The sequence below is a fragment of the Sphaerodactylus townsendi genome, linkage group LG16 (assembly GCF_021028975.2).
Source record: "Sphaerodactylus townsendi isolate TG3544 linkage group LG16, MPM_Stown_v2.3, whole genome shotgun sequence".
Classification (NCBI taxonomy): Eukaryota; Metazoa; Chordata; class Lepidosauria; order Squamata; family Sphaerodactylidae; genus Sphaerodactylus; species Sphaerodactylus townsendi.
Genome location: NC_059440.1, coordinates 28,317,906 through 28,339,381, shown reverse-complemented (window position 1 = coordinate 28,339,381; position 21,476 = coordinate 28,317,906). Strand labels below are relative to the sequence as shown.

The 21,476-nt window shown below is 50.6% G+C and overlaps 1 protein-coding gene across 1 annotated transcript in view; it reads left to right on the top strand.

The window, feature by feature from the left end:
* Positions 1–21,476, top strand: part of AGRN (agrin) — a 251,155-nt gene that overhangs the window by 144,641 nt on the left and 85,038 nt on the right. Inside the window, 2 exon segments of the mRNA XM_048518531.1 lie at positions 17,749–17,964; positions 20,772–20,996. Coding sequence (XP_048374488.1) covers positions 17,749–17,964; positions 20,772–20,996 — 441 coding nt within the window.

The window sequence follows — 21,476 nt, the reverse complement described above, 5'->3', positions numbered from 1 at the left end:
ATCTGGAGAACCGAGTTTGATTCCCCACTCCCCCACGTGAGTGGCAGAAGCTTACCAGATGTGTTTCCACACTCCTGCATTCCTGCCGGGTGACCTTGGGCTAGTCACAGTTCTTGGGAGCTCTCTCAGCCCCACCTACCTCACAAGGTGTCTGTTGTGGGGAGAGGAAGGGAAAGGAGCTTTGTAGGCCACCTTGAGTCTCCTTACAGGAGACTCCTTACAGGAGAGAAAGGTGGGGGTATAAATCCAGACTATTCTTCTTTATTTCCATAAGAAAAAAAAGATTACTTAGAAAGCCTGGCTAATCTGCCCCTGTGGCTTCCAAAGTAGCCCGTGTCTCCAGGGCTTGGTGTAGTCTGTAACTCCAGGAGTTCTCCAGGTCCCATATAGAGATTGGGAACCCCTGGTGCAGTGGTTAGAGTCCCAGGCTAGGACCTAGAAGACCTTCAGTCAAACCCCTTGCTTTGCTGTGACACAGGCTGGGTGACCCCCAACCCTGTCACTTTCTTTCATCTGGGTCTGCCATACAGGGTTGTTGTGAGGGGGGAAAGAAAGGGGAACCGTGTAAGCTGCCCGAAGCCTGTTAGAGGGAGAAAGGGAGAAGAACATGAGGAGAGACTTCCCAGTGGGACGTTACCCAGAGGCAGCGGAGGAAACAAGGAGAGCGTTGCTCGGCTGCCTCCTTCCGGCATCCCTCCGGATTAGCCCAGAAGCTGCAGGAGAGAGCAGTTCCTGGTCATCCTTGCGGCAAAGACTGATAAACTACAGCCTGCCGTGCCACATTTTGTTGTCGTGTCTGAATTGCATTGCTGAGTGCGCACATAAAGGGGGGGGGGGAGCAACAGCTTCAAATATTGCAGCAATTACCGTGGTGCGAGAAGCAGTGGTTGAGGTTGTTTGGGGGATGGTGTATTTGTTTGTTTTGCTGTGGATACCGGGTTTTTAAAAGCCGCCCCGCCTGCTCCTTGCCCTGGGCCTTCATCTACAGCTGTGTTGAAGGGCTGTGTTGCTAGACCTTTCCCCCTTCCCGCCCTCCCCCCCCTTCCTAATGCCGCTGGCCACGCAGGGGTCTTTGTAAAAGGTCAACAGCATTTCTCCTCTTTCTGTCAGTTCATTACCAGAGCCCCCCTTCTGCGATCTGGGACAGGCTGCTCCAGCGCCTGGCAGGACCTTTGCCATTCTCGACAGTTCTTAAACTAACGCCCGTAATGATCTTTTGCAGCCTCCTCTCCCGTTGCTCGTGGCCTCTTTGGACTTCAGCGAGCTGCCAGATTCCGCTAAGTGGGATTTTGGTTTGAGATTTGCTATTCTGTAAAGCAGCGTGAGGTTCTGGAATAGCCAGTGGACCTGCCAATATCAGTAGTTTTCAATCTCTTGCATATTGTTCAGTTAGGAACGTCTCTCTGGTGTCTCGCGTTGAGCATTCTGCATGATGGCTTTGTTTTGTTTTGTTATCTGCCTGTGATAGTTTGAATCTTCAAAGCTTTCTAAAACCTTTTCATTGCTGCCACTCAGGTGGGGGAGTGAGGAATCAAACCCGGTTCTTCAGATTAGAATCCACCTGCTCTTAACCACTACACCACACTGTCTCCAAGAGGAACTATCCACTGCTGCTTGCCACATCCTGGCCACTCCTCAGAGCTATATGTGTCCTCCACATCAAGTGGCACATGCAAAGGAGCAGCAGTGGCGTAGGAGGTTAAGAGCTCGTGTATCTAATCTGGAGGAACCGGGTTTGATTCCCCGCTCTGCCGCCTGAGCTGTGGAGGCTTATCTGGGGAATTCAGATTAGCCTGTACACTCCCACACACGCCAGCTGGGTGACCTTGGGCTAGTCACAGCTTCTCGGAGCTCTCTCAGCCCCACCCACCTCACAGGGTGTTTGTTGTGAGGGAGGAAGGGCAAGGAGGTTGTAAGCCCCTTTGAGTCTCCTGCAGGAGAGAAAGGGGGGATATAAATCCAAACTCCTCCTCCTCCTCCTCCTCCTCCTCCTCCTCCTCCTCCTTCTTCTTCTTCTTCTTCTTCTTCTTCTTCTTAAGTGGGGTGGGGGTGGGGACCCAGCTTGGTCTACCTGGGACCTGGTTGGGGCCTTCCGGGGCTGGGCCCCAATGCCGGCTCGACTCTGAACTAACGACTGTCGCCAGACCTTGTGGCAGCGAATTCCACAAATTAATTACGTGCCAGGAAACTCTTCCGTCCCTCTGGACCCTTCTGTCAGTCAATTTAATTGGATGACCCCAAGTTCCAGTATTGTGTGAGAGGGCAAAAAATATGTCCTTTCTCCCGCCTTTTCTCTCCGCACCAAGACAGGATTTCCCAAGCCTCTCTCTGGCCTGCGCCTCCTTGATCGTTTCTTTTCTAAATTAGAAGCCATCCCCTACGGCAAAGTTAGCTGATTCTGCCAGTCGGGACGCTCTGACCCCTCGGTTCTCCCCTTTGTCCTTTTTCCTGACGAAACAAGAAGGATATCCAGAGTGCTTAGGACAACCGCTTTCTGCTTGCCGTATTTATGAAAATTGTTCGGGCTGGCGGAGTGGGGGGGGGGGGGGGACAGGTTACTAATGCCTAATTATAGGCCCTTACAGCTCACACAGCAATATCGGAATAGGCTGCCACAAATGGAGAGCGTCATGGTTGCTTTGAATGCAGAACGGCACAGGTTCGATCCCCGGGACCTCTTGTTCAAAGGATCTTGGGTCGCAGGTGCTGACATAGTCCTCTTTTGTTGAAGAGCTTGGCCAATCTGTAGTTCCAACTTAAAGCCCTTTTTGGGGTGCTGTGTGGTTTCCGGGCTGTATGGCCGTGTTCTAGCAGCATTCTCTCCTGACGTTTCGCCTGCATCTGTGGCTGGCATCTTTCTCTGAAGATCCTCTGAAGATGCCAGCCACAGATGCAGGCGAAACGTCAGGAGAGAATGCTGCTAGAACACGGCCATACAGCCTGGAAACCACACAGCACCCCAGTGAGTCCGGCCGTGACAGCCTTCGACAATACATTAAAGCCCTTTTTATTTTATATTTTTTAATGTATGTTATTTATAGTCCATCTTTCTCTCTTGGATTCAAGGCGGCTTACACATAGAGAGTCAATGTAATCATGGGATGGGACAATTGGCCAAGCCAGCAGGGCTGATGGGAATTGTAGTCCATGAACATCTGAAGTGCCAGAGGTGGACACCCCTGCCTTATACCCTCCTGAGCTCCCATCCTTCCCCAAACTCCAGCCCCCCACAGGCCCCACCCCAAAAATCTCCAGGTATTCCCTAGCCCGGAGCAGCAGTGGCGTAGGAGGTTAAGAACTCTGTCTAATCTGGAGGAATCGGGTTTGATTCCCCGCTCTGCCGCCTGAGCTGTGGAGGCTTATCTGGGGAATTCAGGTTAGCCTGTGCACTCCCACACACGCCAGCTGGGTGACCTTGGGCTAGTCACAGCTTCTCGGAGCTCTCTCAGCCCCACCCACCTCACAGGGTGTTTGTTGTGAGGGGGGAAGGGCAAGGAGGTTGTAAGCCCCTTTGAGTCTCCTGCAGGAGAGAAAGGGGGGATATAAATCCAAACTCCTCCTCCTCCATCTCCCCTGTTTAGCTTCTAAAGCCCCATGAAATCAAGCTAGCCCGGGCCACGTGGGTCAGGCTAGAGGTCCAGAACAAAGACAGTCCATAAACAGAGGGAGCATGGTAGAGCGCTCTGCCTTGCTTTCCCGCTCAGCCTGCCACGCACATTAAAAATATCTCTTTCTTTGGGAGGGGCGGAAAAGGATTGCTATGGCATCCTTAGATAAGATTTCATTTCGAACACAATAATCTACCAAGACCGCTCCTGCCCTTAACAGCCCACCCGCCGTTTGATATGTAAACAGAAATCGGCTCTTGTGCTTTATTAGAGTGGGAATCCCAAGTTTATTCTACACCACACTTGCTTTGAAGGCGTGTGTGTGTGTGTTTCCTCCTCTCCCCAGACAATCTGAGTCCCAGTTTCCACAAAGTACATTTGAAATAAATGGTACCACCCCCGCCCCCCGGTGCCTTAATTTAATTTAAGCGTGTGCTTAAAATGGGTTGCTTCGTCCACGCCTTAAAATGCCTTTTTCCCTACATCTTTTATTTTCCTGGTTCGGTTTTCCCATTTGAGTCTTTCTCGCTTCTCCCCCTCCCGCTCCCTTTACAAGTGTAATTTCAGCCAGGAAGCCTAAAATTTTGATTGCATATTAAGGAGGCCCGTTTTGGCAGGGAGGCACCCACTGATTCGAACGAGAGCCGCCCACCCACCAGGCAAGCTTGTGCGGCAGAGCATCTGAGCCAATTATAAGAAGTCCATTTCGGGGTTTTTAATGTTTCGATGGGAGAATTAAAGGCCCCTTTTCATTCATTCATGCCAGCTCTGAAAAGCGCTCTTGAACTGCCTTTTTTTGGTTTTTCTAAAGAAGGCGTTGGCAATGCTCACACCGTGATGAATCGGGTGGGATGTGTGACGATGGTGACGCTGTCAGAGGCTCGGTGGCGGTGGCACTGATGCCTCTGGTGCTGATTGGTTAAGCTGCCCTGATGTCACAGAGAGGAAGGGCCAGCCAGAAGCTGCTCGTCTCCAGGTGGGGGAGTTCTGCCAGAATTGCACTTGGTCTCCGGAGATCAATTCCCTGAGAGAAAATGATCTCAGCAGGAGGGACTGCATGGAATTATACTCCTTTTGTCACTTGTCATTTTTATCGTGCAAGTTTTTGCTTACAGTCAGAGGCATATCTAGGGAAAATTTAACCTGGTACAAAATCTAAGTTTTCCACACACCCTCTCCTGTGTGGGCAGCCACCCTTCCCCACCATGACAAACGTTTTTTGCACCAGGTCAGTGTATGGATCCAGGGGGAAGGAGGAGGGGGGCAATTTTACACACACACCCATGATTAAATGGCCACAGCCTGGGAACATATGACACCATATGTTCCCCAGGGTGGTACGCCCCTGCTTACAGTAACCTCTGCTGCTGCTGCTTCCTCTTCCTCCTCCTCCTCCTCTTCTTCTTCATTGCCGCCAGCATGTGACCGTTTGGGCGGGAATGCTGCAGGTCAGATGAAGGGTGGTGGTTGATCCTCAGGAGCTAAAAACTTCCTAGAAGCTTGGTAGTCTAACTGGATGCTGGCCTATGCCCGCACAGTTCCCAGGCAAGACTGCACAAAAGGTACTTGCAGAGCGACAGTTGCAGGTAAGTGCAACCCTATTTTACAGATGTCGATCATTCCTTTGTTAGATTAGGCAGATTGTTGGTTAATAGCCCAGGACGGTTGGCTGATGTTTCATCAATGGGAGCTAATGGGGAGGAGACGGGCTCTGGAGAGCTAGGAATCCGCTCTGTCTTTTAAAATGAGATATCCATCAGTGCTCAGAGAAGGTGACAGCTCTCCCAAGGGAGCAGAGGGGACAAAAGGAGAGAGCGAGAGTAGGAGCTTTGAAAGGGAGAAGAGGTTTTAAAAAGGGGGGGGGGGCAGAGCATTGTTGAAATTTAGGATGCTGGGGGATTTTTGGAGGAGGAGAGTTGGAGCTGACCTGTTTACTCCCTGGGAAATATTTCTTGTCTTAAAGAGACCATAAAGAGCCAGCGTGGTGTAGTGGTTAAGAGCAGGTGCACTCTAATCTGGGGAACCGGGTTTGATTCCCTGCTCTGCCACTTGAGCTGTGGAGGCTTATCTGGTGAATCGGATTAGCTTGTGCATTCCAACACATGCCAGCTGGGTGACCTTGGGCTAGTCACAGTTCTTTGAAGCTCTCTCAGTCCCACCCAACTCACAGGGTGCTTGTTGTGGGGAGAGGACAGGAAGGGAGCTAGTAAGCTCCTTTGAGTCTCCTACAGGAGAGAAAGGGGGGATATAAATCCAAACTCTTCTACTTCTAAAGGAAGCCCCCTGTGCAAGCACTGGGTCATTGCTGATCCATGGGGTGGCGCCACGTTTGCGAGATAGACCCTGTTTATGGGATACTTTGCCATTGCCTTGAGCAGTCATCTATACTTTACCAGCTTGCTAGGTTTCACCTGAAGGTAATATCCCAGGCCAGGAAGGGCTTTGTATCTGAGAGCCAACACCTTGAATGGAGCCTGGAATCAATTTGGGAGCCAGAGAAGCAATATCGAAATAGGCTGGATTTGTGTCCGTGGTCCAGCAGCAAACATACGGGCCTTCAGCACCAACAGAAGCTCCTGAGATGTCTTCAAGGACAGCCCCATGAGGAGTATATTATAGTAGGCTAAACCTTTGTGGCTGAATTTTGATCATCAGTTGCATGTCAGTGCCTTTTGACTCTAAGGTTAGACTATTGCAACTCGCTTTATGCGGGCCTTCCTTTGCGTCTGACCCGGAAATTGAAGCTGGTCCAACATGCAGCGGCTCATTTGCTAACGGGGAGCTCCTTTAGAGATCATATTAACCCCCCCCCCCCCATTGCACCGCTTGCATTGGCTCCCAGTGGAGTTCCGGATCACCTTCAAAGTGCTGGTGTTGACCTTTAAGGCTCTTCGTGGCCTGGGGCCCTCACATCTTCGATACCGTCTCACCTCATATGTCCATAGTAGGCCTCTCCATTCGGCAGAGGCCAATTTGCTGGTGGTCCCTTGCCCCTCAATGATGTGGCTGGCCTCAACCCGGGCCAGGGCCTTTACGGTCCTGGCCCCAGCCTGGTGGAACATCCTTCCATCAGCTGTTAGGGCCCTGCGGGACCTTGGTGAGTTCCGCAGGGCCTGTAAAATGGAGTTGTTCCACTGGGCTTTTGGGGAGGCCGGCCATGGATTGCCTGCCCCCCTTTGACACCCTATACTGTTATTATGCCATCTTCAGAACTGCCAGCATTGTAGTTCCGGCTTTGGAAGTAGGGTCCCTCCCCCTCCCCCAGCCTTGGAACCGGACGCCATTCATATTAATTCATAGTAATGTAATTTTTAGCTAAGATTTTATGATGCTGCCTTGTTATTTTAAAGATTTAATATTATAGTGGTTATCCATAATTTATTGTTTTATTGGTCTATGTGGCCCTTGTACACTGCTCAGAGCCCTTTGGGGGTGAGCGGGTTATCAAATGTAAATAATAATAATAATAATAATAATAATAATAATAATAATAATAATAATAATAATAATAATAATAATAATAATACCACCACCGCACGAATACTATGCTGATACATTACAACTTCCTAGGCCTCTGGGTGAGGCTCGAATTGTAATGATCTGGCAGCTGTGAAATGCACAATAACAACAACAACAACAACAACAACAATAATAATAATAATACCGCACGAATACTACGCCGATACATTACAACTTCCTAGGCCTCTGGGTGAGGCTCAAATTGTAATGATCTGGCAGCTGTGAAATGTACAATAGTAATTAACAGCAACACAACAACAACAACAATGATAATAATAATAATAAGAGGAGAAGGAGCCCGGAAAAAGAACAGTGAAATTCAAAGGGATGGGTGTGGTAGGGGGAGACGATAAAAGTTGTCAGGACTTTAAAAAAAAAGAGGAGAAATGGGCTACTTGGTCATGGACGCCTGTTCTTTTCGGTTGGAAAGAAGGGCAAATCTCCTTAGATGATTTTATTCAGAAAATCTTGAGCCTTGCTGGAATAAAATAGCCCGAAAGCAGGGGACAACAGCACAATCAATAAAACAACACTCCAGGATCAATAAAGCAGTCAAATTGATGATAAATCAAATCAATTTTGCATGGCCCTATCGGTCTGTAATCCAGAAGGGGAAAACATATCTGAATAAGAATGTTTTTCAAGCGCTGTTTAAACTCTCGGATGTGGAGTTTCCTAGTGGGAAAGGCAGCTTGTTACTCTGAAGGGTGAGAAGCTGCTGTGTCAGAATCCCCCCTCCCCCCCGTCTGCCTTTGTATCTTGCCATTTTGTAAGCAGATGGTGAGGAGAGGAAAGGACAAGAATGAAGGTGTCTCCAAACCTGAGAGCTAAAAATCTGATTAAATCAATTACTTGAAACTCTCTGTTCCTCTTTCTCCTCTTAAGGGGGAGCAGAACGGGTCTCCCTTTGCTTGTTCCGCAGATTGGACCCCTACTGATTCACCGTGATAGAAAAGTTGATATACTCTGTCTCACCAAAAGATCTCAGGACACCTTCTTCATAGTGGAATGCTCCGCTGAGGTCCTAGTGCCTACCTAGTTCTCCACCCACCGCTTCTGATTCTCTAATAGCTTTTAAAAAAATAGTTTTTAAGCACAGCCTTCATCAAAAAACATATTTCTGTGCACTGTTAAACACAGACCTTTGGTAAAATAGCATTTATAGTGCATCAGCCGACTATCAGCAAGACTCACCTGTTTCTATAGTAGCCGCTGCCATTTTGAGTCCGCTTCAGAAGGCTCCGAGCTGCCGCGGCCATTTTAAGACTATCTCAGGAGTTTGCAGCTCCTCCAAGGACTGTTTCCATGTAGAAAAATAGATAAATAAAGTTTATTTATCCCAGTGATGCTGCCCACATGTGTGTTTCTTCTTCTTTTTTTCTAAAATTAGCAATATTCGAAGCTTTGCAGATTGTATACTAGGGCAGCAGAGAAAGGGTCTAGGCACTGCTTCTCAAAAGGAGGTAGACCAGTCCTCCAAGCGGGCTGCTGTTCTAATATAAGACCTGCGAAGCTCCAACATTTTTAAAAAGAAAAACAAACTTTGTCTACTGAAGCTGCCTCAAAACGGTGGGCGCTACTATAGAAACAGCCATGTCTTGTTGATAGTTGTCTGATGCGCTGTCAATGCTATTTTATCAAAGGTCCATGTTTACTAGTGCGCAGAAATATGTTTTTGACAAAGGCTGCGTTGAAAAACTATGTCTCAAAGCTGTTAGAGAATCGGCACTATTTTCAACAGCGGAAGGACGCGACTTTCGCTTGTGCCGAACAACTACCGACCTCACTTAGATCCTTTGGTGAGACGGAGTATAGTAAGCACCATTTCAAAGGAGGATGAACTCTTCTAATAGGGGTAGAGTGGGGGGGGGGGGTCAAGTACCTCTTGCTGTTTCACCCACACCTCACCCCTGTCTAGTGTGGTTAGGAATGGAAGGTTTAATAAGAAGGCTTCATCCTAGCCACGCTCTAGGCCGAGAGCTGTCCAGATCCGTGTTTGATTAATCGACCCCGACGTCTGAAATAATGTGTCCTTTAAAAAAATATCAAATCATTATCTTCTTCTGTCTCTCTGAAAGGCGAGGATAAGCTGTGTCTTTTTGTACAGGCAAAAAGGGGTAAGGAGAAGGCGGTTCACGCCCGCCCCCCCCCCCCCGGCCACACGCCTGATCGGAGCACAGCTGCTGCGAACCAGCCTTTAATGAAGAGGCATTAGTTTATTGATTTGAATTAGCCCAAATTGGCAGAGAAACGCACCTGGGCCAATAGCCATGGGAAATGTCTTCCCCTTTGTGCCCCCTGCAATATCTCCCATTGTCCATCAAGATGGATTTCTTGTTTTTCCCCCTCGCCCTATGTTGCCCTTTCACCTCCTCTACCGAAGGTGCACCGTCTGTCAGCATTCTGTGCTTACATTCTGCCTCCTCAGCCCTGAGCACTTAGAATGTTTGCGCGCATTCCATGGTACCGCATCTGCCTAACCGATAGCTAGAGAAGCCTCGGCCATATGCCCTCCACTCCGCCTTCATTCATCTTTCATGGCTTTCCCAACCAGCTGTGCCCTCACAGCTTCACCGACCAGGGCCTCGCAGCTCTGGCACTAAATAATTCACCAGGCCTCGGCCCTGACAGGATAAGAAAGGGAGGGCAAAGTTTCCTTCCAAGGGCTCCAGCTGACATGGGTGGCGAGACACAAAGAGGTGTCACCTTTTAGGCAGCTGAAGCCACAGTGGGACTCCCGGGGGCTGGAATACCAATTCGCACCTAGGAAGGATATCGTGCGGGGTGACATTTTTAAAATTTGTGATGAGACAGCTTCTGCTTAATGAGGTTCTTGTACTGGGTACATTCCTGGCGAAAAATATTAGCGTAGGCCTCTCTCCCAAAAGTGCTGGCACTTCACCTGCCTAGCTCTGCCCGTCCGGAATTCCACCAAACCCAGGGTAGATTTTCCTGCTGTTACCGTGACCCTTCTTGTCCCGAAACAAAATATCCCTCCAGCTCAGTGGCTCTCAGCCTTTTTTCACTTGTGTACCCCCTGGCAACTCATTTCCCTAAAATTGTACCCCCATATTAGCAAACCCATTTTTTTCATGTACCCCCCCCCCCCAAAAGGCTCTGACGCCTACCCCTGGGGTATCCTGGGTTGTGGACCACTGCTCTAGCTATTGTGCCTACAAGTGAGACAGGAATGCTTACAGGGAGAACTGGAAAGGAGGGTGGAGAGAGATCTTTCCTGGCAAGGCTGATCACTGTATGCCAGCATTTGGTGGCCTTAATAGCCAATCCACCCCTGAATCTCTGGTGTCTCTTGTCTAAAACGCTCTGGTAGCAGATGCTGGAAAATACCTTTCTGTGCCCAAGACCTTGGTGAGGTATTGTACATCAGAGAGAAGAATACTGAGTCAGATAAACCATCAGTCTCCTGTAAGAGGCTGCAGTTCAGTGGCCAGACACCTGATTTGCACCCAAGGTCCAAGGTTTAATCCCAGACCACGAATGGCAGCAGGCATGAGAAAGGAGTCGAGAATTGTTGCTGGCCAGAGGTCAGGAGTGTACCGCCCAAGGGGACGTATGGGGACAAATGTCCCCAGGCTGTGACCATTTAGTCTTGCGGGGGGGTGAAAATTGTCCATTTAGTCTTGCGGGGGGTGAAAAAATAGAAATAAACCCTTATGCAGGGACATACCACCCAGGGGGACATATGGGGGTCAAATGTCTCTGGGCTGTGACCATTTAGTCACATGGGGGATGAAAATTGTTCCTCACACCCCTCCTCCTTCCCCCCGGGTTCATACACTAACTTCAAGACCTGGTGCAAAAAAATGTTGTTTGGTCATGGTGGGGGAGGGCAGCTACCCATACGGGGGTGGGGGCAGAAAACTCAGATTTTGCACTGGGCTGCATTTTCCCAAGATACGTCTCTGGCCAGAGCAGACAATACAGAGCTGGATAAACCAGCGTTCCCATTTGGTAGACGAGAAGGCAGCTCATGAGGCTGGGTGCAGTTCTCTGGGGACCAGATCTGTGTATGTATGGAGGGGGTGGGTGGGTGGGGGGGGTGATCATCTCCCTGCCAAGCCGAATCCGTCTTCCCGGAGCCTTGTCTCGTCTTTGTGCCTTTCCCTCCATGACTGACAGTTTGATAATGCACTACAAACTCTTTAAGACTCAGCTCTGGGAGAAGAAGGGGAGGGGGAGGCAAGACGCCCGATGCTTTTCTCGCCTCCTTTTCCACCCCCTTATCTTGCTGTGGGGGGGAAAAAGAGACTTGTCTGCATTTTTTTTTTGAAAACAGGAAAAGAGAGAGAGAGAGAAAGAGCAGGGTAGAGAGAAAGACGATCCACCGAGCTTCATAAAAATGATAAATTGCTTTTAGATATTGGGCAGGAGAGAAAGAGAGTTCTATTTTATTTGATGATATTAGTCTCTTAGTGGCGCATTGTTGCCTGGTACGAGCTTAAACTCTCCAGGCAGCCGAAGCCAAACGCCAAAGTATTGAAGTGTAAATGAACCGCTGGCAAGCATTTTATTTCCACCCTTCCTTTTATGATTTCCCTTTTCTCTACACTCTCTCCCTCTCCCTCTTCCCTTTCTTTTCTTTTTTTTAATCTCTCTCCCCCCCACCCCCCCATTTTGTAGTCCTGTCCTTTTCCCATCTAAGCGTTTGGGCCCGTAAATGTCACCCGCATGCCTACACAAAAGCATACATCAACCTTTTGCAGTGGGGCAGTGCACTATAGTGGTTGGAGTGTTGGGCTAGGACTGGGGAGGGAGGCCGCGGTTCAAATTGCCACGGCAGACCTTGTAAGCCTAACCCACCTGGCAGGGTTGTTGTGAGGATAAAACAACACTGAGCAGAATCATGTCAGCTGCTTTGGATCCCGACTGGAGAAAAATGAGAGGTAAAAACTAAATAGAAATAAACCCTTATGCAGGGACATACCACCCAGGGGGACATGTGGGGGTCAAATGTGCCCGGGCTGTGACCATTTAGTCACATGGGGGATGAAAGTTGTCCCCCACACCCCTCCTCCTTCCCCCGGGTTCATACACTGACTTCAAGACCTGGTGCAAAAAATTTTGTTTGGTCGTGGTGGGGGAGGGCGGCCGCCCATATGGGGGCGGGGGGGGGGGGGGGGCAGAAAACTCAGATTTTGCACTGGGCTATATTTTCCCTAGAGAGCAGCAGTGGCGTAGGAGGTTAAGAGCTCGTGTATCTAATCTGGAGGAACCGGGTTTGATTCCCTGCTCTGCCGCCTGAGCTGTGGAGGTTTATCTGGGGAATTCTGATTAGCCTGTACACTCCCACACACGCCAGCTGGGTGACCTTGGGCTAGTCACAGCTTCTCGGAGCTCTCTCAGCCCCACCTACCTCACAGGGTGTTTGTTGTGAGGGGAGAAGGGCAAGGAGATTGTAAGCCCCTTTGAGTCTCCTGCAGGAGAGAAAGGGGGGATATAAAACCAAACTCTTCTTCTTCTTCTTCTTCTTCTTCTTCTTCTTCTTCTTCTTCTTCTTCTTCTTCTTCTTCTTCTTCTTCTTCTTCTTCTTCTAGATATACCTCTTCCCTTGTGGTTAAAGCACTTCACTTTTCCCTGTAGACATTTTTAGTCTGTCTGTAAGGGAGAAAAACTTACTTTGTACAGGTATAAGATATAGTTTCTAACTACTGGAAAGCGGATCTGTGTGCACTTGTTTTTTCCATAATACAACCAAACTATCATTATGTCTTTTAGCAAAAGTCAGTGTCAGGTGGTACCTGGCTCCACCCCTCCTCTCTTAGACTCCTCCCTCTTGACTCCGCCCCACTGAGTTTTAGGTTCTGTGCTTCAAAAGTTCTAGCAATCCTGACATCCTGTCCCGTCTAGAAGATCTGTATTTTGCATAAGCAAATGTACAGGCTGGTGCAAAAACATCTCAATTTGCTAACAGAGCACAGAGGGCCCTGCATCCGATTTGCATGCAGAAGATCCCATAGCAGCTCCCATGAAAAGGAACTCAGAAAAAAAACCGTCCTTTGAAAAGCTGCCACCTGTCAGATAAACAGCGCCGAGGTGGTTGGCCTGATAGCTGGTTTGGCTCTGCGACAGGCAGCTTCGTATGGCCTGCCCCTTCTGAACCACGGTAACTGCAAGGGAAACAGACTTGTGAAGAAGCGTGAGATCAAACCAGCAGAAAGGACAAATCCTCACAGCTGAGGGCGAGGCGCCAGAGGCTATCTGTGGCCGAAAAGGACGGGGGAGCCCCGGCATCTGAGATCTAAGGCCGACACGCTCTCCGTTCGAGGGACGTGCTGTGAAAATTGCATCCTTCTGTGTGTTTTCCTTGGCTTCCCGTACCTGGTGTCATTCACTTCCCCCTTTGCTAAAAAAAAACCCCCAACAACTTAAAAAGAACAGCTCTCACCGCTGCATCATTTGCAATTTAGATAGCAGAAGGGTCCTCGCTGGCTGCGCTGATGAGCACGCATAATAAAGAGATTTGTGTATCTCTTGCTCAGAAGTTGACTGCCCCCCTTCCATTCTCTCCTCCCCCTCCCCCAATTTGTTCCTACCAAGTTTGCTTGTGGAATCCTCTTGGCAAGCTGTGATGGTTTGGTGTTTGTGTGTGAGTGAGTGAGTGAGTGAGTGAAAGCGTGCAAATTAAGTCATGGGTGTAACACCTGGGCCAGAGGTTTGCTGCTTCCAGCCTCAAAGGTTCACACATGAGTAATTACATTGGGGGGGGGTGTCCATTTTTAATTGTCACACCGTCGCTCCTACGAACTGCGGAGAATGAATCTCTTCTCCAGGCGCACAGAATGCACGGTGGCAAATTACCAGGCAGACGGATGATCTGGAGCTGCATCGGGCAGGTTGAGCTGCGGGCAAAAAAAGGAGGGTGCCATTTCTTGAACAGGGATTGCAGCATCCAGCTGTTAAGAAGACTTGCAACTTTTCTTTTGCGCGAGTGCCAGCTGGTGTAGTGGCTAGCGTGTCTGGTTAGAACCTGGGTGGCTGGGTTGAAATCTCCACTCTGCTGATTGACCTCGGGCCCTTCGCACACTCTCAGCCTGAGCGGAGGAGATGCGAACAATGTAAGCTGCGTTGAGTCCCTGATAGAATCCTCAGCACCTGTTATTTGGGGGCAGCACACTGCTGCTGAACAAGGAGGTTTTATTTAATCCGTAGGTCATGGAGTTCCATGCATTTCCTCCTTACTATCAATCCACTCAAAACAACACCAGGCACTTGGGGCAGATACCCACTCATCCTGCCTCAGCTCACAACAGTCAACCAAATGCTGTGCTTGCAGGGAGGGAGTGAGGGAGGGGATGGGAGGGAGTAAGGGGCGGCATGCAAGAGAGGGAAGGGAGGGAGCCCGGCATATGGACATGGCCCACCCACCCTAACAGAGGGAGAGGGAGGGGAGGCATGCAAGGGAAGGGGGAGGGGGCCTGGCATCCGGACATGGCCCACCCACCCTAGCAAAGGGTGGGGGAGGGGTGGCATGCAAGGGAACGGGAGGGGGGAGGGGAAGGAGGGGTGGCATGCAAGGGATCTTGTCAGGTCTAAGCAGCGTTGGTACTCGGAAGGGAGACCACCAAGGAAGATTCAGAGGAGAGCCGTGGCAAACTACCTCTGCTACTTGCTTTGAAAGACCCTTGTTGGGGGTCTCCATAAGTCAGCTACCACTTGACAGCGCATTGCACAGGTGCACGTATTTCTTCGTTATAAGTCGGCAGTTGCCTCTCTCCGTCGTTTTTAACAAACCAAGAGGATGCTTTTTTTTTTCCCAGGCGAAAGATAGGTTTTGAAAGCATAAATATCTTTCAGTACATTTTCAGCGGATATGAACAGACCTCAGTTACTGCAGGGTGTGTGAAATGGCAGGGTGCAGAGGTGTGCCGGGGGAAAATGGTGCCAGGGGTAACAGCTGCACTGGGCGCCCCCCTGTGCCCCACTTACCGTAGCTAGTGGCAGCAGTTCCAGTGGGGCCTGGCGGGGATGGGTGAGGGGTGGGGCCTGGCAGGGATGGGTGAGGGGTGCCCAGTGGATCTGCCGCAGGTTCCCAGCCCAGCTGCTCCGCTGGGAGCCTGCGGCAGGCCCACGGGGCGCCCCCCACATGGTCTAATGGGGAGCTCCTGGGACAATTGACCCCCCCATGTCTCTCTGGCAGATACTGCCACTGGCAGGGTGGACAGTATATGGCCATGGTGGCGAACCTTTGGCACTCCAGATGTTATGGACTACAATTCCCATCAGGGAATTGTAGTCCATAACATCTGGAGTGCCAAAAGGTTCGCCACCACTGGTATATGGCTTATTAGAATTCATCTATCCCCTACTCTGAGATTTTACTTCTATCAACTCCACAGAGAAAGCTGAATTCTGAGCACAGCGAAGTCAAGTAATTTACATTAACAAAATTTTGGCAAAGGCAGCCTGTGGAAAGGTGAAAATCAGGGGGCTCGGCAGACGGCGACACGAAACTAGGGACTATCGGTGGTCAGTCCGAACTGTTGCGGTATCGTTCAAGCACACAGGAGCAGTAAGACAAACTCTGCTGGATTTCACTTCTCCCTAAATCCTTGTAACCTGCCTCGCGATCTGGCTTTCGCGTAGCAATCCGACAGTCTCCCAAATCCTGCTGGGCCTTTATTTTTTTTGTGTGTGTGGCTGGTTGGCACCCCTATTTTGTGCAGAAGGTGTTTGTGGTTTGTGCTGATTTTTATGGGTTTTTTCAAATGGAGTTTGCTGGGGGGCTTCTTTGGATGCTAATTGAGCTGTTCGTGGATTATCAAAGGATGTTCCAACGTGTTGGTTTTATGTTTATTTCATCATTAGCTGCCTTGGGTATATATAGAAGATGCAGAATGTGTTTATTCTTGAACTGAGAAAAAAAAAATAACACCAAGGGAACAGTACGCCGAGTAAGGGCGGGGGAGCGAGAAGACGTTCTTTAATGCTTCTTTTGGATCTGATCTAGTGCGAAGTTCTGTACCATACCTGGTCCTTACACAACCCTGTGTTTATAATCAAGAAGGGGGTGTGGTGGATGAATCACTTGACCGAGAGCTGAAGGGCTCCAGCGGAAAAGGGTCTCTGTTATCACCTGGTACCTGAGATTCTTTGTCTTGAGGTGCTGGAAACTAAACCTGAGGCTTTCTGCATGTAAAGTCTGTATACTATTTCTGGTGAGCTATAGCCCTCCCCAGAGGAATAGCTAGGGGAAATGTAGCCCGGTGCAAAATCTGAGTTTTCCGCCCTCCTCTGCCATGACCGAACAACTTTTTTTGCACTAAGACAAGTCACTTGTCTTGAAGTCTGTATGGACCCAGGGGGAAGGAGGAGGGGTGTGGGGGGCATTTTCCGCCCCCCTCTGCATGACTAAATGGCTGCAGCCCCATCTGTCCCCCTGGGTGGTACGCCCCTGGCCCTCCCCATCTGTCCCCCTGGGTGGTACACCCCTGGCCCTCCCCATCTGTCCCCCTGGGTGGTACGCCCCAGGCCCTCCCCATCTGTCCCCCTGAGTGGTACGCCCCTGGCCCTCCCCATCTGTCCCCCTGAGTGGTACGCCCCTGGCCCTCCCCATCTGTCCCCCTGAGTGGTACGCCCCTGGCCCTCCCCATCTGTCCCCCTGAGTGGTACGCCCCTGGCCCTCCCCATCTGTCCCCCTGAGTGGTACGCCCCTGGCCCTCCCCATCTGTCCCCCTGAGTGGTACGCCCCTGGCCCTCCCCATCTGTCCCCCTGGGTGGTACGCCCCTGGCCCTCCCCATCTGTCCCCCTGGGTGGTATGCCCCTGGCCCTCCCCATCTGTCCCCCTGAGTGGTACGCCCCTGGCCCTTCCCATCTGTCCCCCTGGGTGGTACGCCCCTGGTCCTCCCCATCTGTCCCTCTGAGTGGTACGCCCCGGCCCTCCCCAGGCCAGCTGTGCAAGGACAGGCTATCTAAACGTATGAAACTGTGTTATACGGGCAGCCCCATCCACACTGGAGATGGTGGACAGTGGCGCTGATGGGGCGCTGCCCAGCCGCTCCCAAAGAGGCTTCCTGGTGGCACAGGGAGGCTTGCGAAGTGCAGCATTCCCCCTGCTGCCAAGAAGTCTTGATGGACTGCAGTGAACTTAGGCTGGCTTAAATCCGGCCCACCAGCACAATGTCGGCAAAGACTGAGAGGGAACCTACTAACATCGGCTCTGTCCCTAGCCTGCCCCCACTACCCTGGGGGTGGTATGGGCGCTGGGATTCTAGCCCAGGCACGGAGATGCAATGGAGGCATCTGGGGCGGCTTGTCCCAGGGGCACTATTGCAGTCACGTGGGGAGGCAGGGCCAGGGGCATGTCGGGGCGGGGCATGTTTGGGCATGGAGGACATGCGGAGGCAGTTCATGCCCCGGGCGCAGTCCCCCCTCCCTTTATCACTGTACCAGCCACAAGCACTGTCTGTATCCAAAACTGTACACCATAGCCCATTATGCTGGGGCAAGTTGGGAGGCACTTCTGCACAGGCTTTTCGGATCCTAATGCATCTGTTTTTGTGGGTTTACTGTCCATTAATTTTTCAAATTAGGACTAGAGACTTCACTTCTAGAAGAAGAGGCTCTTCCTCACTCCAGCTGCCCTTCTCTTTGTATCCACAGTGTGCCGAGGGATGCTTTGTGGTTTTGGGGCTGTGTGTGAAAGAAACCCCGTGGACTCCTCCCAAGGAGTTTGCATCTGCAAGAAATCTGCTTGCCCTTCGGTGGTGGCCCCCGTCTGCGGTTCGGATTATTCGACGTACAGCAACGAGTGCGAACTGGAGAAAGCTCAGTGCAACCAACAGAGGCGGATCAAGGTCATCAGCAAAGGAGCGTGTGGTGAGTTAAGAGGCCCTCATCTGCCTGATCACGGCCTGTTTCTTCTCCAGAAGGCCACAGAAAGGAGATCCAAATATGGTGATCAGACCCCTGGCACCCTAAAACCTGTGATTTATGGGGCAGGACGTGATGATTTCAAAACTTAAGGCCCAATGTTGTGAGCTAGCTATCCTAGACAAGTCTTCTGCTTCAGTGCAAACTCCCGTCTTCCAGTTTTTCAGGCAAATTTTTTTCTCTTGCTGTCTTAACTGACAGTGGCTGAGAGAGCATCTTTCGGGCCAGTCAGTCCCCAGTTCGAACCCTGCCTGCCACAGACTCACGAGATGGACTGAGGACAGGCACTATTTTGGCTCCTCAGCCCCACCATGATTTCTGTGCAGAGGCGTAGCTCCAAGGGGACCAGGGGGTGCACAACGCAGCAAGCGCGCGCCCTGTGGGGACATGGTGGGGGCGTTCTGGGGCGGGAGGGGTGGAGGAGGCACCAGTTCACCGTGTGCTTTTCCCCCTTGCTACACCTCTGTTGCTGTGATAACACACACCAAACGCTAAGAACAATGTAAACAGGGTCAGTTCTATCCCTGGGTGCCTGAGGCAGACATGCATTCCCTGTTCTTGCTGGAGATTGTAGTCATGAAAGACCAAGGGAGGAAACAGGAAGTAGGCTGGAGAAGGAAGTAGGCAACGGTTGGGGAGAAAAAAGGATCTCAGCTGGGAGGAAAAGGAAGTGAGTGGTGGCGGAAGAAGAAGTAGGTGCTGACCTTGAAAGGAAACAAAAAGTTGAGGTTTTTTTAAGGAAATAAGTGTCGGGGAGGGAAGAAAACAGGAAGTGTGTGATGGCTGGGGAGGAACTCAAAGAATGGGCTGGGGAAGGAAACAGGAAATCATCTGTACAGGAAACAGGAAGGGGTTGGGCAAGAAGACAGGAAGTGGCTTCTATCTGGGGAGGAAACAAGAGCGGGTATTAGGTGGAAGCTGCATTTAAAGGCGAGAGCTGTCCATGGTATGAAGAAGGAAAAGCCAGATCTTGTGAAACCCCTTCCCGTGGTCTGTCAGTGGACTCTGCCACACATCCTGTGTCCCCTGCAATGATCAGCCCATTTTCTTCTGGTTACCAAACAGGCCTGGTTGATTGTGTGTGCATCCTCACAACACAAAGCCACACACACACGCACTCCTCACGCACACAAGCGTTGCTTTCACCCTGGAGCTGCTTATTTTGCTGAGGGGGCCGGCGGGCAAAGCTAATGAAGCTTCCTCTGCAGCATGGCACACATCCCTGCGAGCGAGCGAGCGAGCGAGCGAGGAGCCGTGCAAATGAAACCCCCTAGTCCACTTGTCTGCGAGTAAATTAACTTGACCTTTTTTTTCCCTTTCTTTCCCTCTCCCGAGGAGGGAAGCTCCGGCTCATGATAAATCTGCTCTTCTCGGCTCCTGCTAGCGACTCTAGTCGGAAGCCAGGGAGGGGGAGCAGAGCTGGGCACACTAAGTGATTTATTTAAAATAATAATAGGGGATTGGGGGGGAGGAGGGAAGGAGTGACAAATGAAACAGGGGAAGAGAAGAATAAATAAATGAATGGGTGCCAGGTCCTATAAATAACACACTGGGCTGTCCTGATCAAAGGGAGAATTGCTTCTTGATGGCTTTCTCTAATTACGTTTTGCTCACGGTGCATTAAAAACTTCCTGTCACCCGATCCAGTTAGGATCTGGGGGCTGAGTCACAGTTTGCTTCTTTTTTTTTTTGAACTTTGGCCCAGCATAGGACCCAGAACTGCACAGCGCATTCCAGTGAGTAGTGCCATCACCTCGGAACGCTGCATGGCTGTGTTTTGTTTGCCCTGTACACAAACTCTAGGATGAGATCCAAAGGCCAGGTGTCAAGGGGAGCCCAGGAGACAGTGGCACCAAAGATTCTCTGCTTGTGCTAGAGCAGTGGCCATGTGCTAGAGCAGTGGCCATGTGCTAGAGCAGTGGCCAGTGGCTTGTGCTAGAGCATGGCCAATTGGCCATGCTGGAAGGGGCTGATGGGAATTGTAGTCCATAACATCTGGAGTGCCAAAGGTTCACCACCACGGTGCTAGAGCCTGACCAGCATGGTGTAGTGGTTAAGAGCAGGTGCACTCTAATCTGGAGACCCGGGTTTGATTCCCCACTCTGCCACTTGAGCTGTGGAGGCTTACCTGGTGAACCGGATTCGCTTGTGCCCTCCCTCTCGTTTGTTTGGCTGTTTCAGCAGGAGCCGAATGTTCTCGGGCTAAAATAGATGTATTTGTGTTTTCTATAAGCATATACTGTTTGCTCTTTGCATTGTTAGAGTTTTTATGTTTGGTTGGTGTTTGTGGATTGTCGTAAACCACATCAATCAAATCCTGTTCAGGAAAAAACGCTTCACAATCTATCATGGCTGTGCACCAGAACTCTCAAAATGCGGCACAGTGTATCAAAATAACATATAAACTGTCAGATCAACTCTATCCATCGCTTCTGCAAGCTATCGGTTCATTACGCAGGATCTAGAAACAATGTTTGGCCACTGCAGGCAGCGGCGGCTTGAGAAAAGTCAAATGCTTGCCAAAGATCATTCAGCTAACAGGTAAATTTCAACATTACAGGCCGGCCAGCCAAACAGGGGTGATTTTAATTGATAATGTGTTAGGAATGAGATGCCCACCCCACGGTGTGAATGAGTAGCAGTCAGGCAGGGGCATTTTGCCGTGGTTGGTGGTGCTGTGGGTCAGCAAAGGGCAAGGTTCCTACTTCCTGCACGCTTGCGTCTTATTTCTGTCTCCTCTCTTTTTCCTCCAGGTTCAAAGGACCCCTGTGTCGAGGTGATGTGCAGTTTTGGCAGCACCTGTGCCCGCTCCACAGACGGGCAGTCGGCCAAGTGCATCTGCCCGTCCTCATGCAGTGGCGTACCTGAGAACACCGTGTGTGGCAGCGACGGCAAGGACTACCGCAGCGAGTGCCACCTCAACAGGCATGCCTGCGACAAGCAAGAGAACATCTTCAAGAAGTTTGATGGGCCTTGTGGTAAGTTGGCAGGGGCAGCTGGCTGGCATTTTATTTTGTCCTTGGAAAGGTGGGGGTGCTTTATGATGTTACACACGCTGTAGGCTTGTCGGCACTTGGTTGGGGTAGGAGATTCCTTGCCCCCAAGCTCCTTTCCCGTTGCTGCTTCAAGTGGCGGCAGGAGGGGGAAAAAACCAACATTGAGTGCCTTGTTACCTCACTTCCAGTGAAAACCCGGAAGTGACAGAGGGTAGCTCTAGGAATTGCTGCAAACTCTGTGGTTTTACCATAGAGTTTCTAGTGATCCCTAGAGTTAACCTGTGTCTCTTCTGTGTTTTCACAGGAAGTGACGTCATAGCGCATGCAGCTTTGTGGCCTCCACATTTCCCCATCTTCAAACTTCCTAGCCCCTATATCCGTGGTGGCGAACCTTTGGCACTCATAAGAACATAAGAACTAGCCTGCTGGATCAGACCAGAGTCCATCTAGTCCAGCTCTCTG